The sequence below is a fragment of the Myiozetetes cayanensis genome, unplaced genomic scaffold (genome assembly GCF_022539395.1).
Source record: "Myiozetetes cayanensis isolate MyiCay16 unplaced genomic scaffold, myiCay2020 scf23, whole genome shotgun sequence".
Classification (NCBI taxonomy): domain Eukaryota; kingdom Metazoa; phylum Chordata; class Aves; order Passeriformes; family Tyrannidae; genus Myiozetetes; species Myiozetetes cayanensis.
Window position 1 is genome coordinate 214,818 of NW_026087445.1, and position 22,843 is coordinate 237,660.

The window sequence follows — 22,843 nt, forward strand, 5'->3', positions numbered from 1 at the left end:
CTGGCACTATTGTAGTTTGCTCATGAGAAGATGAGAACTCCCAAGGCCACCAGGGTATGTCCGTGATGCCAGAGGTGCTGCGGTGCTGTAACCCCAGGGTAAAACACACTCCTGGGTGTGGGGAACTCCTGTCTGTATCAGCCACCAGGCTCAGATACAGGAGCAGTTACACAGTTTGAACATGAGCCTCAATGGTAAAGAGGCTTCAAAACTCCTCCAGCTGAGAACTGAGGTTGGGGCAATCACTGAGTTTTCCAAGCCCTCTAGCTGCAGGCAGGCTGGAGACAGGACAGCAGGTCTATGACCGGCTACTAAAATCCCTTCGTTTCTTGCTACAGACAGGGAAAACAAAAAAGAACACAACCATCCCCTTAAATTCTCCAAATTAAACCCTATTAACCTATTACTTTCCAATGTCAGAGAAGGAGTGGAGGGAGGATTCCCTGGCATTCTGTACTCAGCCAGCAGAACAGCCGAGGCTGGACACAGCTCCTGTACAGGGAAAGAGCCTGCTAAGCTGCAGCATTCACAGCCTGCAGCTGCTGGGATGAAATGGAATTCGCATTGAAATGCATCCAAAAAAAAGGACACGGACATTCACAGAGAGCTGGGAAGGTAAATTTATTTGAAAGACATGACCCACCTCTTTGTAATTGCCCTTGAGATAAAGATGACTGACATGTTCAAGCAAATAGTTCCGGTCTGCTGTGTGGAGCTGGTAAATGCTGATCAGGGGGTCAAGCAGATTAGCTGGGCACTGGGAGAGGATTCTGAGCACACGGGCCTGCAGCTTCTTCAGCTGGATGCCAGACTTGAGAAAACGAAAACAAAAATCAAACACAGGTTTAGTAAAGATGGCTGTGGTTCAATGGCAGTGGGAAATGCAGCTTGTTTAAAGAGAATGAGCCAATTCCTTTGGAAGGGATTCTCCGATTTCCCCATGGAGTCTGCAAGCAGAAATCAGAACAATATGATACATGTTTTTTTCACAGCATCCAATTCAAAAACATGAAAAGTTTGTGGGATAATTCTGGAGAAGGGATATGGCCTTGTGCAAAAGTAAAATCTGAAACTGGAAACATGCCCTCTGAACTAGCACAGCTCTTCAGAAATTCTCCTCTCTAGTTCCCAACAGAAAATCTTTGAATCCAGCGACTCCCCTCCAGGGAGATCTCACCTGTCAGGCATGAGAATTCCATTTCACTCCCAGGCTTGCTCCTGGGTGCAAGAAGGGCAGGAAAAGGAAAAGCACCATCAAAAGATGCACAGACACAGGAATTAATCCTTGTGTTTCCCACATGATCAAGCATGACACAGGAATTTCCCACACTCATGACACAGGAATTTCAGTGCCAGTAGCACTTCACTGCATTTTGCAGATCCTGTAATGGCAGAGCTCAACATCTAACCAGAGCCATTTGGAAAAATGTGAAAGGAAGCAACACAAATATAAAAATATCCTGCAGTTAGAGCCAAAAGCTTACAAAAAAGAGAAAACCTTTTTTCTGTATAGGTCAGAACATGGGAAGGCAGAAGGAATGGTAAACATTAGGAAGTATAATCTGATGACCCAACATTACAGAACTAATCATTCGGCTGCTGAAAAGGCAGACTGTTCCCATTTTCTGCATTCCCACCATATGGCAGGAGTTAAGCAATCCTACAGTAACTGGCTTCTATTTGCAGAGCTGGAAGAACACACAGAGCAGATTACTGCAACTGGGTTTATCCTGACAGCAGGGATGAGAGTTGCAGTGGGAGAGCCTCCAGCCTGGAAAGGCTGCAAGATCCACGCTCCATCACAGTGGTTTGATCTGGAGAGATGGAAATCCCAACTTGGGATGGGAAACAGAGCTCTGGCATCACAGCTTCCAATATGATTTCATTTTCAGACCAGCATGCCACAGGTAACATCTCAGTAAGAGTTTCACACCTTGTCACACTGTGTATAAGGCTACAGAGAAGATGTTGGACTGTGGAATAAAGTGAAATTGGAGATATTTGAGGCACATTAAAAACAATCGCTCTCTCCTGTCCCCCGACTCTCTTCTAACCTGTGGAACAGCAGGATGCTCTTTTATCCAAAGCTGCAGCTCCGTGGTGATGTAATACCCCAGGGAATGCCCTTTCCCTTTCCAATCACTGCTGTTCTCCAGCATGGCCAGGAGTGCTGCCAGAGGGTCCTCCAGTCCGGCAAAGCCCCGCCTGATTTCTTCCTTGAGCTGCTGAGATACAAAACCACATTGTCACGTACAAAAAGATTAGTGAATCCTCCCTTCCCCCGGCTGAACACAAAGCTTTATTTTTTTTAATTTAATCTATTCAGAGAGGTAACTGTTGCTATTCAGCCACCATCCGCGCCTCCAGTGACTTTTCATGTCATTACAGATTCCTTCATGGCTCACTGCACCTCAAACCCAATGGGAAAAGCAGCAATTGTCCACACTAATTATCCCATAAAGACAGAGAAGTTGTTCTGTGGGGCAGACAAAGGGGCTTGGGATTTGGGGGAGGGGGAGAAAAGAAGTGAGCTGGAGAAAGGGGTGTTATTAGGAAAATGGCAATATTGAAGGTAGAGAATTGGGCTCAAAAACCTGCTCGTCTTCTGAGAAACCTACACGAGCACAGCGTATGAACCTCCTCGTTCCCGCACCACAAACTTGCACGTTTGACCTTATCCCCACTTCAGCCACAATGGCTCCTCACCGTAACTGGAATATTTGGGAGTCTCAGAATAGTCTGGATTTTGCACATAGGGCCAAAATGAATGAAATACCTGATTTCAAACTCTGTCAGACTGCCATTCTCCAAATCTGTGCTCCTTTCCCCAGAGCTCCCTGAGCAGGGTACTCTCTGCTGACCACCTACAGCCCCCCTGCACGTCAGGCACCTCTGAGAGCCTAAAGGCCCCGCAAAGGGGCTTGGAACATGGGAAAACTCCATGCCATAAATCTTAGGAATCCCAGGGTGATGTGTTTAGAAATGTGAAGGAATTGGACCCTCACTTTGTGAATGTTAATAGGCTACTTACTACCCATCTGGTAGAAGTGATAAATTAGCAGTACTGAGCAATATCTCTATAATGTTTACATTAGAAGTAGTTTCCAAGGAGCTGGGAGGGTTGGCAAGGTGAGGAAGTGGCATCCTCAGTACCCACACAGGACCTCTCACTGCATGGTACATGCACCAGTGTGGAGCAGGGCAGAGAACGAAAACAAGCAATCACTGAGAGCAGCTGCTCTCTTTCTTCTCTGGCTAGAGAGCCAAATCCAAAAGATGCTCATTCCTGCTGCAGCCAGCACTTGTAATTTACTGTATATCGTGGCCCCAGTCGGAGCTTCCAATGGAAACAAAGTTTGAAGAATGACATGGAAAACAAAAGAAAATCTACAGAAAATCTGCCAGTGAATTTGTTCTTTTTTATTCATCGACAATATTTACTGGAAGAGTCATTTTCAAGAGTGTCTTTCATGTCTGGAAAAACCACAGAACCTATCGTTTACGACAGAAACTGTTTCTTTCTCACTAGACTATCAAAGGCAGCATGAAAAAGCTGATGACTAACAAAGATGTGACTTCAGATAAGAGATTTCTCCCTGTAAGTAATTTTCCCTGTGGCAAGAGTTTGCGATGTTAAACACAGGGCTCCATCTTCACTGGGAGATGCAGCAGCAGGCAAAGCTGAGCTCTTATCCAACCACAAACATCCAATACAACAGCCAAAGGAAAACAAAGCAACTTGCCAACTCAACTGCACTGCTTAGAAATGGCTCTTTTCCCCCCAAAGCCCCACTTCAGCACATTCAGAGCTTCCACCGCCCTGCTCAGCTCCTCCTTGGGCTGCAGTCCGAGCCTGCACTTTGGCAGGCTGGGTTCCAGCAGACACCACGTCCTGCTGGCAGGGGCAGAGCAGCTCCCAGCACTGACCCCACTGCCAGTAGCATGAACTGTGCTCATCTGGACAGAGTCTGGCCTTGGTACCAGCCAGACCAGGGCAAACTGGCAAAAAGCCTCCCTGCAGCCCTCGGAGCCAGCTGAAGCCTTCAGCCATGATGTGTGCAGTCTGAGGGGAAAAAGCAAAACCAGAAAGGGCATGAGACACCTAAACCAGAGAGGAAAGAGTGCTGTGCTGCCTCGCTCATTCCTCTGCCAGAGAAGGATTCCTCTCAGACAGAACTGCCATTTCCATTTCAATTGATTCCCATGGCAGGGAATGCTCCTTGGGGGATTTCTACAGCCTGACAGATCATGGGAATAGGAAAATGTTGCTGATGCTCAAACTGCACACTTCTTCATTCAGCTCTGGTCCCTTATTTCCAGTCACACAGCTCCAGGCAGTCTGCTGATGCTTCCTGGTTATTCCAGAACTGTCTTTCCTATGTAGGAAATGACCATTTCTTATGCCCATGTTCCAGAACTGAGGTCATGCCATGGCACTCTCCTGCCAACGGCCCCTGATTTGAGACCAAGGGCTGATTCTTCCAAGATCACAGACAATATCCACTCACAGGCACACACAGTGAGAGGCAGAGAAGCTCCTGCCATTTTCCTGGCAGTGGAGCAGACTGAGCTGTATTTAAACCAACTTCCCTCAGTTATTTGGGCTGGACATTGGGGTGGCAGCAGCAGCAGCAGCACAACACTCCTGAGCTGCAGCCCTTCCCCTCAAGAGTCTACACTTGCTGTGGGTGCCTGGTCCTGGGCAGGGATCAGCCCATCTCAGTCACAGCATGACCAGCACAGGTCAGAACCCACTGGGACACTCCTGCTGAGCTCCCCTCACTGGTTGGTCCCACCATGGGCCCCGAAAAGGGTTCACTAAGGGTCAGAAATGCACCCCCCAGGTGGAGAAACACACTCCTGCCTGTGCCAGCACCCCACAGCACTGCCTGGAGGGTGGGACCAGGGGACCTGCACACACCACTGGGGAGCTGCATTCCACTGTAATGACCAACACAAGAAAGACATAGACCTGCTGGAATGAATCCAGAGGAGGCCACTAAGTTGGTCACGGGGCTGGAGCCCCTCTGCCAGGCTGGGAGAGCTGAGGGAGTTCACCTGGAGAAGAGAAGGATCCAGGGACACCTCAGAGCCCCTTGCAGGGCCTAAAGGGGCTCCAGCAGAGCTGGAGAGGAATTGGGGACAAGTGATGGAGGGACATGATTCTATGATTCTATGACAGGGCAAGAGGGAATGATTTCAAACTGCCAGAGGGCAGGGATAGATGGGATATTGGGAAGGAATTCCTGGCTGTGAGGGTGGGCAGGCCCTGGCACAGGTTGCCCAGAGAAGCTGTGGCTGCCCCTGGATCCCTGGAAGTGTCCAAGGCCAGGTTGGATGGGGCTTGGAGAAACCTGGGCTAGTGGAAGGTGTCCCTGCCCATGGCAAGGGGGTGGAACGAGATGAGCTTTAAGGTCCCTTCCAACCCAAACCTTCTGTGATTCTGTGACCATTAGAGAAACAAACCAACTGAACACATGGAGCTGCAAGTGTGAGTCCTGGGGATCCTCCAGCTGTTCCACCTCCTGCAGGAATCCTCTGGTGCTTCCTGGCCAGTGACACATATATGGGAGGCTTTGTCATTTCCAGAGTATTTTTCTTCCCAATCCACACACAGATCCCAGGGTACTCAGAGCAAAGAATTTTGATGATTACCCTTTCCTACTGTTGTTTTGTGGGATTAACTACCCTCAAGACCTAAAGGATAATATTTTTTTTCCTCCAACTGTAACAAAACTTGATGGAAAGCTCAAGGCTTTAGAGTTGCTGAGCTCAAGTGTCCCTTGGTGAGTGACCATTTGGAAAGACACCTCTCACACTGGGTTTCCAGTTTTTAATAATTCCAGCTGGGAACCACAGACTACCAGTAATGGAAAGTCTAAGTGCAGCAGCTCAGGACAATGACTAAACACTGCAGACACCCAGAATGGAGCACGTCCACCAGGTCCTCAGCACGCTGGCCATTCCACACAGGACATACTCCACGGGGTTGTGTGGGGAGAGGCAGGGTCCTGGGTCTTTCAGAAAAGAAACCATCTCAGCTGTGAACCTGCCTGAACAGCGGAGAGTTAAACATGGGAAACCCACCACTCAGCTGATTCACCTACTGTTTTTGTTAGTTTTCAAGCTCCAAGATTTAGATGAAATATATTTTACTCCCTAAGAGAAATCTCCATGTAGAGCCCATAGGTTGCTGTATAAAATTACAGCACTAATTTTAGCCAAGCAGTGTAAACTCACCACTCTAAAAGCCAAAGACAAACCAAATCAGAAAAAAAAATACTTTGAATACAAAAGCTTTGATATCATTCCACTTGGCAAAGAACACTTCTCTGCCGACTTCAACCCTCATTTTTTTCAGCTACTAGAAATATTCTTCCCCCTCCCCTCCCCCAAGATCCTCCATTTAATGGACAAAAAAGTGTTTAAAACAAAACAAAAGTAACTTTGATTTTTTTCCCTCTGTAACTCAGCCCTGTAAACTCCAGCTCTTTTACAGGAGCCCCTGAGCTGCTCCACATCACACAGAGTACCTTTTCTTTTCACTTGTAGCTGCAAATGCACAGGCTCTTCCCCTGTGTGCTGGAGTGAAAGAGTCGTGAAGGACTGCGGGTCTGACCTGTGCCTGGACATGCTCTGCATGTCACCCAGGGGGCTCAGCCTTACCTTCCTCAGCTCTTGCTTTGTCCAGAGAAGCTGAAGGGTTTTCAGCAATACGAGTGGGTCCTGGCCTGGAGGAGGGGGAAGAGAGAGAGAAAAGGAGGGAGAAAACCAAAACAAAACAGATTTATTGGCTTTGTGGAGGCAGCCCAGACACACTGGGGCATTGTTTCACCCGGGAGAAATCAGCTACTCCGTGCACTGTGTTGGAAACCACCAACCTTCCCACTGCCAGTCAGGATTAGAGTGCTAAGCCCCTGCACTCCAAACCCCAGCCGAATCCCACCATCACCCATGCACGGCTTTATCAGCACCCCCGGGGGCTCCAACGCTCCCGAGCTGTCCTGGTGCAGTTACAGCTCAGTCCTGCTCTGCTCCTCCCCCCGGCCACCCCCACCGCCCTCTGCACATGGAACAGAACCGTCCTGCAAGAGTGAACACCTTGCACAGGTCGGGAAGGATGATCAGCACAAGGATGTTGAAGGAATGGCCCTGAAGTGTAACCTCACGGCAACCTGGGGATGGAGGAGGGAGCGGGTGAATTTGGGAGCAGTTCAGCCCCGTGTGCTGGAGGGGAGAGTCTGTCCTTGACAGGCTGGGCTGGACACAGGCTGAGCGATCTGGGCAAAGGTGTCTGAGGAAGAGGGAAGATGAAATGCTGCTGTGATTAGTGGCAATGCTAAACAAAGAGGGACCCAGTATTTCAAAAGAATGTTATTTGGAATTTTCCTCTTACTTTTCACCTAGTTATTGCAGAACTTGAAGTCAGTTGTTCTTTTGTGTCTATTATCATTCATCATACTGTTACTCATCCTGCCAGTATTTCTGAACCAATGTTTCAGGAATAACTCATTTTAAAAGCAGTAATGATATTTGGTTCTATTTAATGCACAATCCTTTACTTATGAAACCATGACTCAGAATATTCTGAATGAAAATCCTCTACGGCATGAACAGTTTAAATGTGAAGAATGAATTTAAAAATCTGAATGAGCTCTCCAAAAACACTCCTTCTCGTGCACCTCCTCTTATGTTTTCATACAGCCAAAAGAAAATGTTAAACTGAAAAGGAAGCCTTCTTTCAATCACCTTTTGTGTTTTACAATTCCTAAAGAGCTCATTTCCAAATGCCAGATTTCATGCATAGTATCCCATCACACTTCATATTTCAGGTCACAAAAAACTTCCTCAGCTGTGAAATGCTCTACCTCATCCAACTGAACTCTGAGGCACGGCATTTATAAAATATCTGAAGTAGCAAGCTGATTACTGGTCGAGCCAAGAGCATGATAATATTCCCATTATCCACTAACCTCTGGGAAACACCAGCCAAATTAAAAATGCCACATTTACAATTCATAAGATAATATTTTCTCTCATCTCTGGTTGTTCTGAAATGTTGAACTCTCTAAACACTGGCAGTTCTCAGCTACTGCTCCTCCTCTGGAAAAAGAAAAGGCTCTTTTTACACCAAAACAGAAGAAAAGCCAGATCCCTACTCCCCACTAAATTAGCAAATTACAGTCAAATTCAGCCCATGTGTGTGGGTGCATATCTGCACACTCTCCTTTTGGCCTGACTCCCAAAGAAATTTATACACACACAGGAAAAAAAATTAGAATGCAACACAGTGTGTAACCAAATACACTGTAAATCTGAGCTGTAATTAATGCAGGGAACAAGCTGGAATGATACAGGAAATGAGAGCAGTTAGGAGAGCAGTGTTTCACTTCAGATACAGCCAATAATTCAACTTGTTAAAAAGCTTTCTAAACCTCAATCAACAAACCCAGCCCTTTTCTGACTGACTTTTTCCTGCCTTACCTCCCTGCAACTGAAACCCGAACTCACTGGTTTGACACACACAGAGACCGATGGAAAGGTCTCTCCAGTCGGTTTTAACCAGCTCAGTGTGGTGCCCACAAGGCCCTGAGCAGCCACACGTACATGGGGAGCACCTTCCCCTCCCCAGCCCCTGGCACTGAACGCACCCAGAACTCAGTTATTTGCACAGACCCCACCTGGAGCACTGTCCAGCTCCAGGGGCCTCAGCACAGGAAGGACATGGACCTGTTGGAGCAAGTCCAGAGGAGGCCACAGAGATGCTCCCAGGGCTGGAGCCCCTCTGCTCTGAAGCCAGGCTGGGAGAGCTGGGGGGGTTCACCTGGAGAAGAGAAGGATCCAGGGACACCTCAGAGACCCTTGCAGGGCCTAAAGGGGCTCCAGGAGAGCTGGAGAGGGACTGGGGACAAGGGATGGAGGGACAGGACAAGGGGGAATGGCTTCCCACTGCCAGAGGGCAGGGGTTGAACAACAAGAGAAACTCTGAGAAATCACCCGTTGGTGGTCAGAGGGCTGCCCCCTTCCTTACCTGGTAAGGCTTGTAAGGATCTAAGGATGAAATACAGTCAGAGGCTAAACATAACAAAATAACCCACATGCAATAGCACCAGAGCCAAATAAGAACAGGACAGCAAAGCCACATCATGGCCTTGTCTCATCCCACCAGAGAGGAGGGATGCTGCAGTTCATGCTGGATTTTGAGCTATTGCATCCAGTTACTCTCCAGCTGGGACAGAAGATGGAAATGTGAAGGTTCACATAATTTTGTCTTCTGAAAGAAATGAACAATTCATCTGTTCTGTGTCCTGCAGGACCTCTTTGGAGGACTGGCCTCCTCATGGTTCCCCTGGCACCCAAAAATGAAAAACGAATGTCTTTGGCATTGATGAAGAACTAATAACTAATGCTATATTCCCACTGGAATACCAGACAGGTTCCTGCTCACCCACATCGCAGAAGGAAGGAGAGAAGCAGCAATAAACTGATGCCAGGATATCCAAGGAAAAACAACAGGACCTTACAGGGAGTTTCATAAGCCTTCCAGAGAAATCTGGAGAGCAGACAACTGCTCCACTCACAAGGGAGCGAGGAAGAAATACAAGGAAAGGAGGAAAAAAGCAAAGTGGCTGAAAACCAAGTGGTCAGAACTGAACCACAAGTGCATCTGGGCTTGACTCAGGACAAGAACAAGGCATGGCCAGCAAAGCACCTTCATATGTCCCACGAAGAACACCCAGAATAGCCACTGCTGAAGAGAAGTTAAATCCTGCTGAGATTCCTACATCCTGAAGAGATATGCAGCTGTTAGCAAGGGACATTCAATGAGCAAAATCAACAAAACAAGGATGCAAACCAGCAAAAAAACCCAGTGTGGCAAGTCAGAGAGATCAGCTGTCCCTGCTCCAGCTGTGAGCAGCAGGGATGGCCAGCTCTGCCACACTGCAGCAGCTGAGATGTGTGGAGCCAAAAAGGGGCTTGCAGACCATAAAACACCTGGCTAACCCTCACCAGAACAAGGTTATAGAACGTTGGTGGAGATCTCAAAAAGACACATCTGTGCCCACTCCATCCAGACACAAATAACTCTGAGTCATTCCTCTGACAGTTTCTCCCAATAGCATGTTCCTGTTTTAAACATTTTGACATTAATATATTTCCTCTCAACATTTTTCATTCTGAAAAGAAATGCCCTGAATCTGATACCAAAATTGGAAGAGCTGGTAAATCAAATGTCTTCCAGTTCTCAAGATCTGTGGTTACATTTCAAAACCATATAAACCACAAGGCTTATATTTCTGAGTTAGAAAAGTGCCTTTGAGGAAAACCATAAACTACTTTCTGTTCATTCTCTCCTTTTCCTTTGTGCCTCCAGCACTCAGAATCTGCTGTGATCACAACAAAAGCGGTGCTCAGGGGCTGCTGAGGTAGCACTGGCTTTGCTGGTGAGGTTTGCAGGGCATCCTTGCCAAATTCTGTTGCTTTACCACCAGTGCTGCTGAAATGCCCTGGCAAGAAAACCCCATGTCCTGACTGAGGCTCCTGGTGTCTCTTGCCTGAGGCAAGTGAGGTATCCAACCCCAGAGGAGGAACTTCCCAAGGACAAAACCTCCTGAGACTTTCTCTTTGTGTCAAAGCCATTAAATGCCCCCAGATGTTGAGACCTGAAAGAGTTACAGTCAGCGAAAGAAAAGATACAGAATGAAAACAAAAGCAACTCCCAAAAAGAAGGCTCAAGTGACTGAAATGCAGGATCAGAGCCCCCAAAGTGTCACTTAGAGCTGAAAGTCAGGAAAGGTCAAGAACAAAAACTAATTATAGAATCACGGATTCATAGAATCTTCTGGGTTGGAAGGGACCCACAAGGACTATCCAGTCCAACCCCTGGCCCTGCACAGACACCCCAACAATCCCACCCTGTCCCTCAGAGCGTTGTCCAAACCCTCCTGCAGCTCTGGCAGCCTTGGGGCTGTGCCCACTGCCCTGGGGAGCCTGTTCAGTGCCAACCACCCTCTGGGGGAAGAACCTTTCCCTGAGATCCAACCTGAGCCTGCCCTGACACAGCTCCAGCCATTCCCTGGGGGCTGTCACTGCTCACAGGGAGCAAAGATTGGAGCTGCCCCTACAGTGATTATGTTTTCTTTAGGCAGCCAGATTACCCCTGTGCCCTGCAAGTTGGTGGGATTTTAATAAATGTTTAATGGAATATCCAACAAATCCAACCCACCCAGTAAACAATCAGTGAATTTTTACTATTACTTATTGTCTTGTGTGCCCTCTGCCCCAATAAATTCCTGAGTTATGTTCTCTGTGAAAATTCCTCTTCATCTCTGATATATCTGAGATATTTTTCAGAGAGGAAAACAAAAATTTGAGATATCTGTGTGTGTCCCCCCAAGGACTTAAAAACTCCAACATATCAATGTACAGGCAGTGCACAGGCTGAGTTTGGGTGAGCAGAGTCATTCAGCCAGCTCGTGTTCCTGTAGCACGGTGGGTCCCCCCACACTGTGCCCCTTAAATCACAGCTGGGAATCAACAAATATGGAAGAGTTAATCAAAGTCTCTTATCAAAACCTACTTGGTCTCAGTTTTGTTCAGAAGTGGCTGCAGCTCACAGGTCTGTGCTGGTTTTGCAGAACAACAGGCTGAGAGGGCACAGAAATAACATCACTTTGATGATGCAAAAATGAACAGACACATTTTCTAGGGGACCAAATTTGAATGTTTAAGGACAAGCTGATTTAACTAAATAGGCACAAAATTCCTCCACAGAAATCCACAGATTGTGACATCTTCCAGGTGTTCTCACTGTGCCTCCTTTTAAAGGGCACACATAATATAAATAAACCTTCCAGTCTTGTTTAAGCAGTTTTGAGCTTGATAAAATGATTCCACATAGAACACCTAACAACATGAAACAACATCTAAAAGACGCAAAACCAATTCTAGAATATGCAGGTATGTGCTCATGCCTTGTAAAAGTCTGGGTTGGAATTAAAAAACAGACAATAAAGAAACAAAAGCAAAGGGCTATGTGACTTTAAAGTAAGTAGGAAGACTTGAGGAAAAGCAAGTATATGTGAATATGTGGGTGTTAGCAGAGCACGGCAGTGCCATTCTCCTTTTGCTTTGTGGGAGGCTTCTTCAGTGATTTTTGCTTACTTGGATTTATCCCAGGGCCTGGGAGTGATACCAAACATGCCACATGTCCATGGATGGGTAAGATGTCCCACACACCAGAATTAATGGTCACCAATCAAAATAGGTATGACACAGATTAATCCCTTTTAATCTCAGAGTGAGGAATACACTCTCACAGCAGTTCCTGGTCCTGCCACATCATCCCTCTCTTGTGCTGAAGAATCACCTTTAAGAACCCTCTATTAAGTCTGAGGCTTCCAGCAAACCTGGGAGTGAAATGGGGAAATCCCTTTGGAAACAAATGACAGTGGTAGAACCCCTCACTGATGCTCCAGAGTATCCCTGGGAAGCCTCTTCCTGCCACCGGGCAACATCCTGCTTATTCCTGTATCTTTTGGAGTAACTCCTGGTCTATCCAGGGTCTATCCAGTAAAAGCCTGTATTCACATGTACATAGAACGCTTCGTGTTGGGAGGGACCTTAAAACTCATCCAGTTCCACTCCCTGCCATGGGCAGGGACACCTTGCCCTGGACCAGGTTGCTCCAAGCCCCATAAGCAATTCTCTTCCCTGGTTTCACAAGGAGGAAAGAGCACAGGGCCATTAGTGCATCAGGAAGTGCAGAGGTGGGACGTGGGGTTTCTTGGAAATGTTCTTTTGGGACACATTTTTCTCAGCTGGTCAGAACCTGATGGCTGCAATACCCCAGCAGTGGGTTTGTCAGCATTGCTGCTTCATCCCCTTCAACCTCCTTCCCCGTTTCTGATTGAGAACAAGGGTTCTAAATGACATTTAATGCCACTGCTGGAAGTTGCCTGTATTTCTGCAGCAGTGCCAAGGTTCATATTGCTTCCTTCACCCACAATGAAAAAGCAAAACCTCTGCCTGCTTTGCACCCTCATCAGCACAAGGGACAGGGGGGACAGCCAGTGCTCCCTGCAAAACCATGGCACTGAACCCATGAGTTATAGCTGGGAGCGCAGGGAAGGGGGAAATAACAGAGTATTTCCCCCATAAAGAATTAAAAACCAAACAACTTAGCAAGCAGACAAGAGGCAGAGCTCCAAACTACAGTGGAATCAAGGTAAGAACTTGGGTGGTGAACTCAGGAACTCAGAGGGTGGGAAGGCCCTGGCACAGGTTGCCCGGAGAAGCTGTGGCTGCCCCATCCCTGGAAGTGTCCCAGGCCAGGTTGGAAGGGGCTTGGAGCAACCTGGGCTAAGAAGGTGTCCCTGCCCATGGCAGGGGGTGGCACTGGATGGGCTTTAAGGTCCCTCCCAACCCAAAGCATTCTGGAATGCTATTCTACGAAGATCAGTGCCAAGGCAAGGGCTTTATCAACCCTCTGGGAATGGCTGTGTTCCCCTGCACCCCCAGAGCACAGGCTGCTTCAGCAAGGGCTGGCTGTGCTGTGGGGCTGGGCTGTGCCCCCACTGTGGGAGCAGGTGTCTGTGGATGCTTCTGGGGCACCCAGGACCCACTGCCCACAGCCCTGTGCCCAAATCAGCACCCAACAGACGTGCTTTGAGAGCGGGGGAAGCGAACACAGACCTGGGCAGGCAACGCATCTGAGCAGTGTCCACCTCAGCTTAACAGTCATGGAATCACAGGCTGGTTTGGGTTGGAAGGGACCTTAAAGCTCAGCTTATTTTACTCCCTGCCATGGGCAGGGACACCTTCCACTAGCACAGGTTGCTCCAAGCCCCGTCCAGCCTGGCCTTGGACACTTCCAGGGATCCAGGGGCAGCCACAGCTTCTCTGGCCAACCTGTGCCAGGGCCTGCCCACCCTCACAGCCAAGAATTCCTTCCCAATATCCCATCTAACCCTGCCCTCTGGCAGTAGGAAGCCATTCCCCCTTGTCCTGTCCCTCCATCCCTTGTTCCCAGTCCCTCTCCAGCTCTGCTGGAGCTCCTTTAGGCCGTGGAAGGGGCTGTGGGGAGTTCTGATCAGACCTGACAGTTCACACAAACTGAGGGAGTTGATGGCTCCTGGACACCTCATTACCAGTGAAATTGCTGGCTGTTGTCTTAAGGGAGGTTGATTTGTTTTTTTTTTAGGGATATCACCCACATTCCATGTGGGTGTAACACCATGACCAGGAAGAACTTCCAAGGCACCTTTCTCCACTCCTGCATGTTACTTTTGAATCTAAATCAGCACTGTCCTGGGGATGGGGAGGATTTTCCCTCATAAGTGTCCAGTCCTATTTCAGATGCACCTGCACCAATTGGGGCAAAGGCTCTTCGACACCTTCTTATGGCAGAATCTGTTTCCTAGGGAAAACAGTTATTTCCAGGAATGATAGCCCTTTACTCCCAAGAACACTTTGGTTAAGGAGTAATCACTTGGTGATTCATCCCGATCTCCACTGACTGCAGTGATGAGTCTCCCACTAAGGATAAAAGGTCCCAGAGGTATTCCTGGTAGAACAATGGCTCAGGTATCAGTGTCTGCAGGGGCAGAGGATCTGCCAGGAGAGCCTGATCCATTTCAGTGCTAATTACACCCACCACTGAATCCTCCAGTGCCATATTTACAAGAGGATCAGATGTCACAAAACTATGCCATTTCAGAAACAATACATTGCTCTCCTGTAGCAGCATTTCCAGAGCTCCAAAACTCCCTCAACATCCCATCCACTTCCATCCCATTCCTTCCCTGCCTCCCACAAAATGCAAATATGCTTTAGAACATCTAACTGTGGGTTTAGCTTAATTCACACAGCAAGGAAATGAAGCAAGAAGGCGGGGAGAGTCCTTCTTGATGCATGTCTGGCTTGCTCCAGCCTTGGCTCCATCTGCAGTCCCAGCTGCCGCCTTCTCCTCGGCAGCGCTTTGAACTCCACCACACCGAGCCCTTCCCATCTGGGAAGGGGAGGAACCACACCAGCTACCACACTCTTACAGTCCTCACACCACACACCTCCCCTGTAATTTGAACATTAAAGATAGAGCCTTTTGGGAGGTCTGTGAGTTTAGGTTCACCAAAGCAAAGGTATTTATTACTTGTTCCTCCTGCTCTTCATTCACACATCTGGATTCCCCTTCTGCACTAAGGCAGCCAGTGGGAGGATCTGCAACAGACAGGAGGGCAGAAACATCCCCTAATGCATTAAGTTCCTCACTTGTTATCACCTGACTATGAACATCAGCTTGTTCTCAGTCACCAGAAACCTCCTTTAGGATGAATGGTTCCTTACTTCTCCATTCATCAGCTTGCTCTGATGGGTTCCTCCCAGCCCTGAGATGCTCTTTATGTGACAGTCATTGACTGCTGCTTGCCAAGAGAGACCTGGACACCCCTGCAGCATCTACAAAAGATGGAATTCCCCACAGCTGGAATGGGTACTGAAATAAAGGGGCTCACATCACCTAATGCACTGCCATGAGCTGGTCCAGACACCACTGGCAGCTGCAGAACCAGGTTTGGTTTTGTTCATAGGCCAGATGGAAAAGTCAGCTCAGCCCAAAGCGATTCCCCCTAGCCCAGCTCTCTGCCTGTATCGAAAGCAGGGGCAAAGCTTCATCCCAATCCAACTGAGACAGTTGCTTCACTGAGCAGGAAATATTTGCCTTCACTTTAGGGGGAGATCAGTATCTAGAAGCTTATCTTCTGAGGGTTTTTCACCATCTTTCAGACAGACTGGGTTTAACAGAAACTTCTAATAGAAACTTCTAATTCAATGATGCATCTTCCATGTAGGAATAGCAAGGTACAGTCCAGCAGTTCCTCAGCTGAGTCTCTGGTTTGGATGTACTCTATTAAGGAAGCAATTACATATCATAGAATTAGTCCTACCAATTGTATGTTCTCTAATATCCTTGCAAAAGCTTATCACAAAGCAGGGAAGCTCAGAATGGTTAGGGCTGCAGATGGCCCTGCAAGCAATGCTTATTTCATGTTTCTCATTCTTCTTCCAGAGAAAAGCCAGGATTCCTCAGGTGCCATCAGTGAGCCTACACTTTCCTGGGATCACTCTGTGAAGCCACACCTTGGTCTGTGCTGCTGACCACAGTGTTACTGAAAAGTCAGAATTAGGAGCTCAAACAGACATATGGTGGAGAATGAGCTGCACAGGGAGAACACTGAGAAACTGCTGGAGAGGAGGAAGGGAAATGAGGGACAGTGGGGAGAGCAACAGTGTATTGAAAGCAAGGCAAGTTTTTCTAGAAAAAGAACCCAGCCTTTCTCAATGGCAGCAAAAGTCATTCTGTAACTAAGGGCACGAGAGATCCCTTCCATTCTGAGAAATCTGAGTTATGAAAACAGAATAGGAACCCTCAGCATTTGGCTCAGGCACGCTCGGTTTCTCAGTGAGTCAGAAGTTCACATTCTTCTACTGCAGCCTCCCAACTGAAAACAATCCCCACACTTCAAGCACAAGAATAATACAGCACACATATGCTTCTTATAAAACAATCCTTACAAATAACCAAGGCTTTTGTTTTCATAATGGCTAAAATTCATCATTTCCCCCCCAAAAAGCACAGATCAAACAGAATGCACTCTCATTAAAAGAGAAGGTTCGCTTGGCTGAGCACCACAGGCAGTAACATTACCCTCTGATTTTCTCAGTGCTTTTTGTCAATGAAGAGACAGGAGAGCTGCTCCCCAGGCTCTGCGGGGCAGGACAGGCACAGAGCAACCCCATCCCAGTGCTCCAAACAAGGACCTTCCTCCCCCACCTCACATCAGACCTGAGGACACTCACAATCTTCTCCCACCCAGCACATACACAAACATCACAGAATCCCAGACTGGTTTGGGTTGGAAGGGACCTTAAAGCTCAGCTCATCCCACCCCCTGCCATGGGCAGGGACACCTTCCACTAGCCCAGGTTGCTCCAAGCCCCGTCCAACCTGGCCTTGGACACTTCCAGGGATCCAGGGGCAGCCACAGCTTCTCTGGGCAACCTGTGCCAGGGCCTGCCCACCCTCACAGCCAAGAATTCCTTCCCAATATCCCATCTAACCCTGCCCTCTGGCAATGGGAAGCCATTCCCCTTGTTCTGTCCCTCCATCCCTTGTCCTCAGTCCCTCTCCAGCTCTCCTGGAGCCCCTTTAGGCCCTGGAAGGGGCTCTGAGGTGTCCCTGGATCCTTCTCTTCTCCAGCTGAACCCCCCCAGCTCTCCCAGCCTGGCTCCAGAGCAGAGGGGCTCCAGCCCTGGGAGCATCCCCGGGGACTCCTCTGGACTTGCTCCAGCAGCTCCACGTTCTTCCTGTGCTGGGACTCCAGAGCTGGGGGCAGCTCTTTGGTGGGATATCTCCTCAGCAGGGGGGTAAAATCAGCTCCCTTACAGCACCTGGGCACCACACAAGGCACAGGAGTAGAGGATGCCCTTCAGAGCTGGTGCCAACTGAAGAGATAAAAATGAAATCCCACCAAAGAGCTCTCCAGCTCTGGGACATCCCCACAGTGCCTGAGGTGACGCAGTCTGGGGGTCACTGCACAGCAGTGAAGGAGCCCATCCAACACTGTCACCCTGAACACCATGTGTGTCATCACGTCACACAAACAGAGGTCATCTGGGGACACTTTCCATGTGCCCTGGATGGACAAGAAGGACAAGAGTAGCTATTTTTACATAAGTGACATAAGTGGCAATTTAAAAATAACACCAAGAAATTGCTTTCTAGGCAGTTAATGAAATCCAACTTCACAAAAGCCTAAAAATGTAACCGCTGTAAACCTTTTGCAAGCAGTTGGCAACACTGTCAGATGGTTTCCTCATCTCTCACGGGCTGTAACCTCCGTGTCAAGGGCTCTTGAGCACCAAGATCTCTGGCACAGGGCTGCTGGCAGTCTGGGCACACACTAGAGGGAAGGACAGCACTGCACTCCCTCCCTCCCTTCCATCTCCACACCCTCTCCCTCCACCCAGCTGAAGGCCCTGAGCTCCGTGGATCTCCATCCTGCCCAGCCCAGGGTTTGGATTCAAACAGTTCAAAACTGTTTAAACAAACCCCACAGTTTCATCACACAGTATTCCTTTCCCTCCAAAAAATCAGCCAAGCTATTTTTACCCCTTTTAGCCACCAGCTCCACACATTTTTTCAGTGATGAAGAGAATTGGTTTCTGTTCCCATAAACTATCTCAGTGTTGAGGGAAGGGTGAGGAGTAAGTCACCAGATTCCCAGAAGGAGGACAACAATCAGTGCCGTGGAATGAACCATTCCTCACATCCCACTGTCTTACCAACCTCCTCAGCCCAGGAACAGGAGGATCTGGCACAGCCAGAGTGCAAGTCAATGCCCCTACACTGAGTTAATGGTACTTCCATGGAACTGAAATTCAGGAGTTTAAAAACAACATCTAAAACATCACTCCAGACAACTAACCATTTCTTCTTTCAAGTTTACCAAACCTGCAAAGGGGAAGAAAGCCAATATTGTCCAGGATAAAAGGGGGAACTTCTTACTTACATAAGAGACTGAGACTGCCAGGAACAGCAGCAGCCCCAGTGGACTGAAGTGCAGAATGGGAAAGAAGCATCAGATCTATCAGAGTACTACCACAAAGCTAAAAGGAGACCTATTTTTTCTCCTCCAGACATCTCTGGAAGTCCCCAAGTTCTCAATCTAACAATCTTTAGCTGTCTCTCCTTAGTAGTTTTACATGAAAAAAACTCGACTGGTAAAAAGCTGTAGTACATGTCTTGAAGTATCCAACTTTCTTTTTAGATCAGTAACAATAGTCTGATTCTTGTTCAAATGACATTTGCACGTTTTCTTATGTCACTTCTACATCCACAGATCCTTTCTGAGGCTGGTGTGTGTGGTCATGGTGCTGATCTCCTCCAGTGCAGACCAGGGGCCAGGCCCTGAACAGAACCAAAAGTGCTGCAGCTTCATCCTGCCCAGGGCAGTGGCAAAGTCACCACCCTTGGAAGTGTTCAAAAAATGTGCAGATGTGGCACCTGGGGACACAGGGACATGTTTACTCAAGTAAACATAATGGAGAAGACTGATCAGTCCAGGCTGAGTCAATCTCTCCACAGGCAGAGGGAAATTGCTACTTTGCTTATGTTGAAGAAAATAATGGTAAAATTCCTATGTTAAAAGAATTCCTTCTTCTTCCAATAGCTAATGACACCTCAGAGTGGAGGTTAAAATTCTGCCTCCAGTAGAGTCACAGGTTGGTTTGTTGGAAGGGCCCTTAAAGATCGTCTCGATCCAACTCCCCTGCCATGGGCAGGGACACCTTCCACTAGACCAGCACTGATACTCAACATTATCAGAGAAAGCAAGAATCTTCAAATAACGTGCTCCTCACCCATATCTCTGCTGCTGCTTTTGAAAATCCCACCCTGAGGTGCCAGGAACTGCTCCCACATGAGCCTCAAATCCTGAATCTGCTCCCTCTACACACAAAGCTCTCCAGGTCTCCCTTAAGCGATTGTAAAACAGCCAAATGCTTTTCCCTGAGCTGGCTGGCACAAACCATTCCCTCCAGGACACGGCACAGGCATCACACACTGGCTCAGGTAAAATCTTGCCCAGTACCTCACAGGATGCTCCTACTGACCACAGAGCTGCCTTGGAGCTCTTCCAGTTTCTAGCACTAAAAACACAGCCAAACAAAAGATCTCACGGCTGCTTAACATAAAAGCAGCGATAGCTGTTCACTCCCAAAATTTATAGCTGCACCCTCTCACACAAAACAAACCCCCCTATTTTTGAGAGGTCCTGCACACTGAAGTTCCAGCTGTGGGAGGGTTAAGTGGAAAGGCCAGGATACCTGTCAGCCCAGCACTAGTGTGTTTGAAGCAATCTGGAGGTTTCCATGGTGATGGGCAGGGTAAGGGGCTGCCTGGTTCCCGCTCTGGCTGACGCACATCTCAAACAATCGCTCTCTTCCTGTTCGTATGGTGCAAGAAAAACAGGATGCTGAGAGGTGTTTATCTGAGAGGGCGAGATAAGCAAGCGCACTGCGAGTTGGGAGAGTATAGGAGGTCACCAGCAAGATGTTATAGATTTTCTGGGGGAAAAAAATCCCACTGCTGCCGTGCTGAATGGGATTAAATTATGCATGGAAAGATCCTTTCCCTTGGAACCCGCAGGAAACCCTGAGGAGCTGTTATATGAGCCCTGAATACCAATGGAAAGGCTTTTTAGTGTGTGGTACCGAGTTCCATCGCTGAACAAAACAGAGGAACAGCTCCACGGGCAGCATCTGCCCCTCCCAGCCCAGGGCCTGTTGGTGGGGTGGGCTCCAGAAAGGACCCTGTGGCTGCACAGGGAGGCCAGGCTGCACCAGCTCACAGGTCTGTCACCCAACCTGAGTAACCCCTCAGGCACTTTGCAGCATTTTAAACATCCACCAGGGCCTGAGGGGGAACTTCCCCACTCCTCAGCCCAGCTCCATCAGTGACAGAACCTGCACTGTGCCCAGGTGTCACAGCACAGAGTGGTGCTGCAGTCACTGCTGGTCATTAACTCCCTGCCCACTAATCACCATGAGCTGGTACGGCCCAGCAGCACACTGGGGTTCAAAGCTGAAAACCAGCCCCTGTCCAAAAAGCATGACAGCATTGTCCAGGAGTGGTTCTGGAGTAGGGGAAGGCACGTTCACACCCCTGCTCCTGTCACCCGTGTGCACCCAACCAGAAATGTCCAGCTGCAGGACAAAGCCATGGCACTCAATCCAGGAGCTGGCTGGACACACTGGAGGTGACCCAGGGTCACAGTGGCTTCAATCCTGTTCATTTAGGAGAAGAGAAGAACACCCACAAGCAGAGAGAAAGGACACAGGTATATTAGAAAAACCTAAAAAAGTACAGCTCAGCAAGTTAATTCCAGAGTCTGCCTTGCTGTGGTGGCAGGAAGAGTGGGGTGTTCAGCAACAAAGCTGGAATGGAACAGTGAGAGGCTCTAAGTGGGACATCCCTCTGTGTTTCAGGGGATATTTGGAAGATACATGGGACATTTAGGTTGGATATTAGGAAAAATTTCTTCACCGAAAGAATGGTCAGGCATTGGCACAGGCTGCCCAGGGTGGAGTCACCATCCCTGGAGGGACTGAAAAGCCATATGGCACCTGGGACATGGGTTAGTGGTGGCCTTGGCAGTGCTGGGAAATGTTGACTCAGTGATCTTTGAGGGCTTTTCCACCTTAAATAGTTCTGTGATTCTACATAGACCACTCAGAGCAGGTTTAGATGGAACTAAACAGAACGTGAAGGAGAAGGACAGCACGTTTCAGCCTGGCTTCCCACGGCCTCACTCCTGTTTAGGAGCTACGAAGGACTGGACTTAAAGTCTTCTTGGTCTTCAGCCTCACAGGAAAATCAGTACTGATAAATATTGATTATTATCCAAGAATTAGCTGTCAACTGAAAAACAGGGAAGCTGAGCCATCTTTCACATACTTATTTGTTCATCAATTGGCCTATTTAAATGCATATGTAATTTAAAATAAAATATTCTTTAAGGCCTTTTGCATGTCATCACACCCCATGGAAGACCCAGCCCACTCACCACAGTGCAACCCATCCTTCACAGGGCACATTGTGCCAGACACAGGACCTGCCACCACAGACCTGCTGGGAACAACACCGGGGTTTCGAGGACCTCAGCCACCACAGAGCCATGTGGGCACAAGGTTAGGATAAGAATGGTGTAATAAAGAGTGCAAAAACTCTTAAAAATGAGCACAATCAGATATTGAAGTGAAGGATAATAAATATGTGGAGTCAGTAATCGTTTAAACAAGTGAGCAGCAAGGAAGAGAGCAGGAGGAAGGGTGTGGGAACACCTCTCCAAGGAGAGCACCAAGCACTGCACGGCATTAAGGATCAAAGTGCCTGTGCAGTGTCACACAGCCCCAGTCCAAGGAGGGAACACACAGTGAGAGATGTGTGCACTGCACTGCCCACCTTCAGCAATTCTCTGTGCTACCTGGAGTATCTGAGTCAGGAGCTGCACACACTGCATAGAATCAGAGAATCTTGGAATTGTTAAGGTTGGAAAACATCTTTAAGACCATCAAGTCCACCTCCAGCCCAGCACCACCAACATGTTCACCACTAAACCATGTCCCCAGGTGCCAAATCCATATGTTTTTTGAACACTTCTAGGGATGGTGACTCCACCACTGCCCTGGGCAGCCTGTGCCAGTGCTTCACAACCCTTTCTGGGAAAACTTTTCCCTAATATTGAACCTAAACCTTCCCTGGTAGAACCTGAGGCCGTTTCATGAGCCATTCTAGCTTGCAGCTGGTTCAGCAGGGAAGGAACTGGCTTTGGACCCCTGGGAGCACTGAAGCAAACCCATTAGGAAGGCTGTACTGGCTCCATTGGCAACACAAAATCATCACCCCATTTAACACAAAGCCACATGCACAACCTGACCCTGTCCATGAGTGAGTGAGCTGCAGTTACCTAAAACCCTTCCCAAGTGGTTCCTCCCCTCCACTGCCACTTTCTTTATTTCAAAGACATTCGAAATGGAGATCTTTGAAATCTCCCTGTGGGACTTACATGCAGCCAAGGATATCCTGATCCCCCAAATGCAATCCCCTTACAGTCCTCACTGGGACCACTCCAACATTTTCTTGCAAGTCAACAACTCCAGCAAGACCTTTCAAAGCAGCACCTCAGGCTCTCCATTACAGGGCAGGAAGGTGATGCACTTCTCCCAGGCAGGGAAGTGGAGCAGTTCACCCAAAGTGTCCCAGCAGAATCCCCGAGGAAGCAAG

General features: G+C 48.3%; 1 protein-coding gene across 14 annotated transcripts in view; it reads right to left on the reverse strand.

Annotated features, from left to right (window-relative positions):
- Nucleotides 1-22,843, reverse strand: part of EXD3 (exonuclease 3'-5' domain containing 3) — a 282,431-nt gene that overhangs the window by 188,551 nt on the left and 71,037 nt on the right. For 10 of the 14 annotated variants that reach the window (XR_007629431.1, XR_007629429.1, XR_007629428.1 and 7 more), the window contains 3 exons: nucleotides 6,667-6,731; nucleotides 2,055-2,225; nucleotides 644-811 (listed from right to left, as the gene is read on the reverse strand). The exons of 1 other annotated variant lie outside the window; for it this stretch is intronic. Coding sequence is in view for 3 of the 13 variants with exons in the window: in XM_050319851.1 (XP_050175808.1) it covers nucleotides 644-811; nucleotides 2,055-2,225; nucleotides 6,667-6,731 (404 nt within the window). In the remaining 10 variants the exon portion in view is untranslated. The remainder of the gene's footprint in view (nucleotides 1-643; nucleotides 812-2,054; nucleotides 2,226-6,666; nucleotides 6,732-22,843) is intronic. 3 more of the 14 variants (XR_007629427.1, XM_050319852.1, XR_007629430.1) reach the window with 2 other exon arrangements.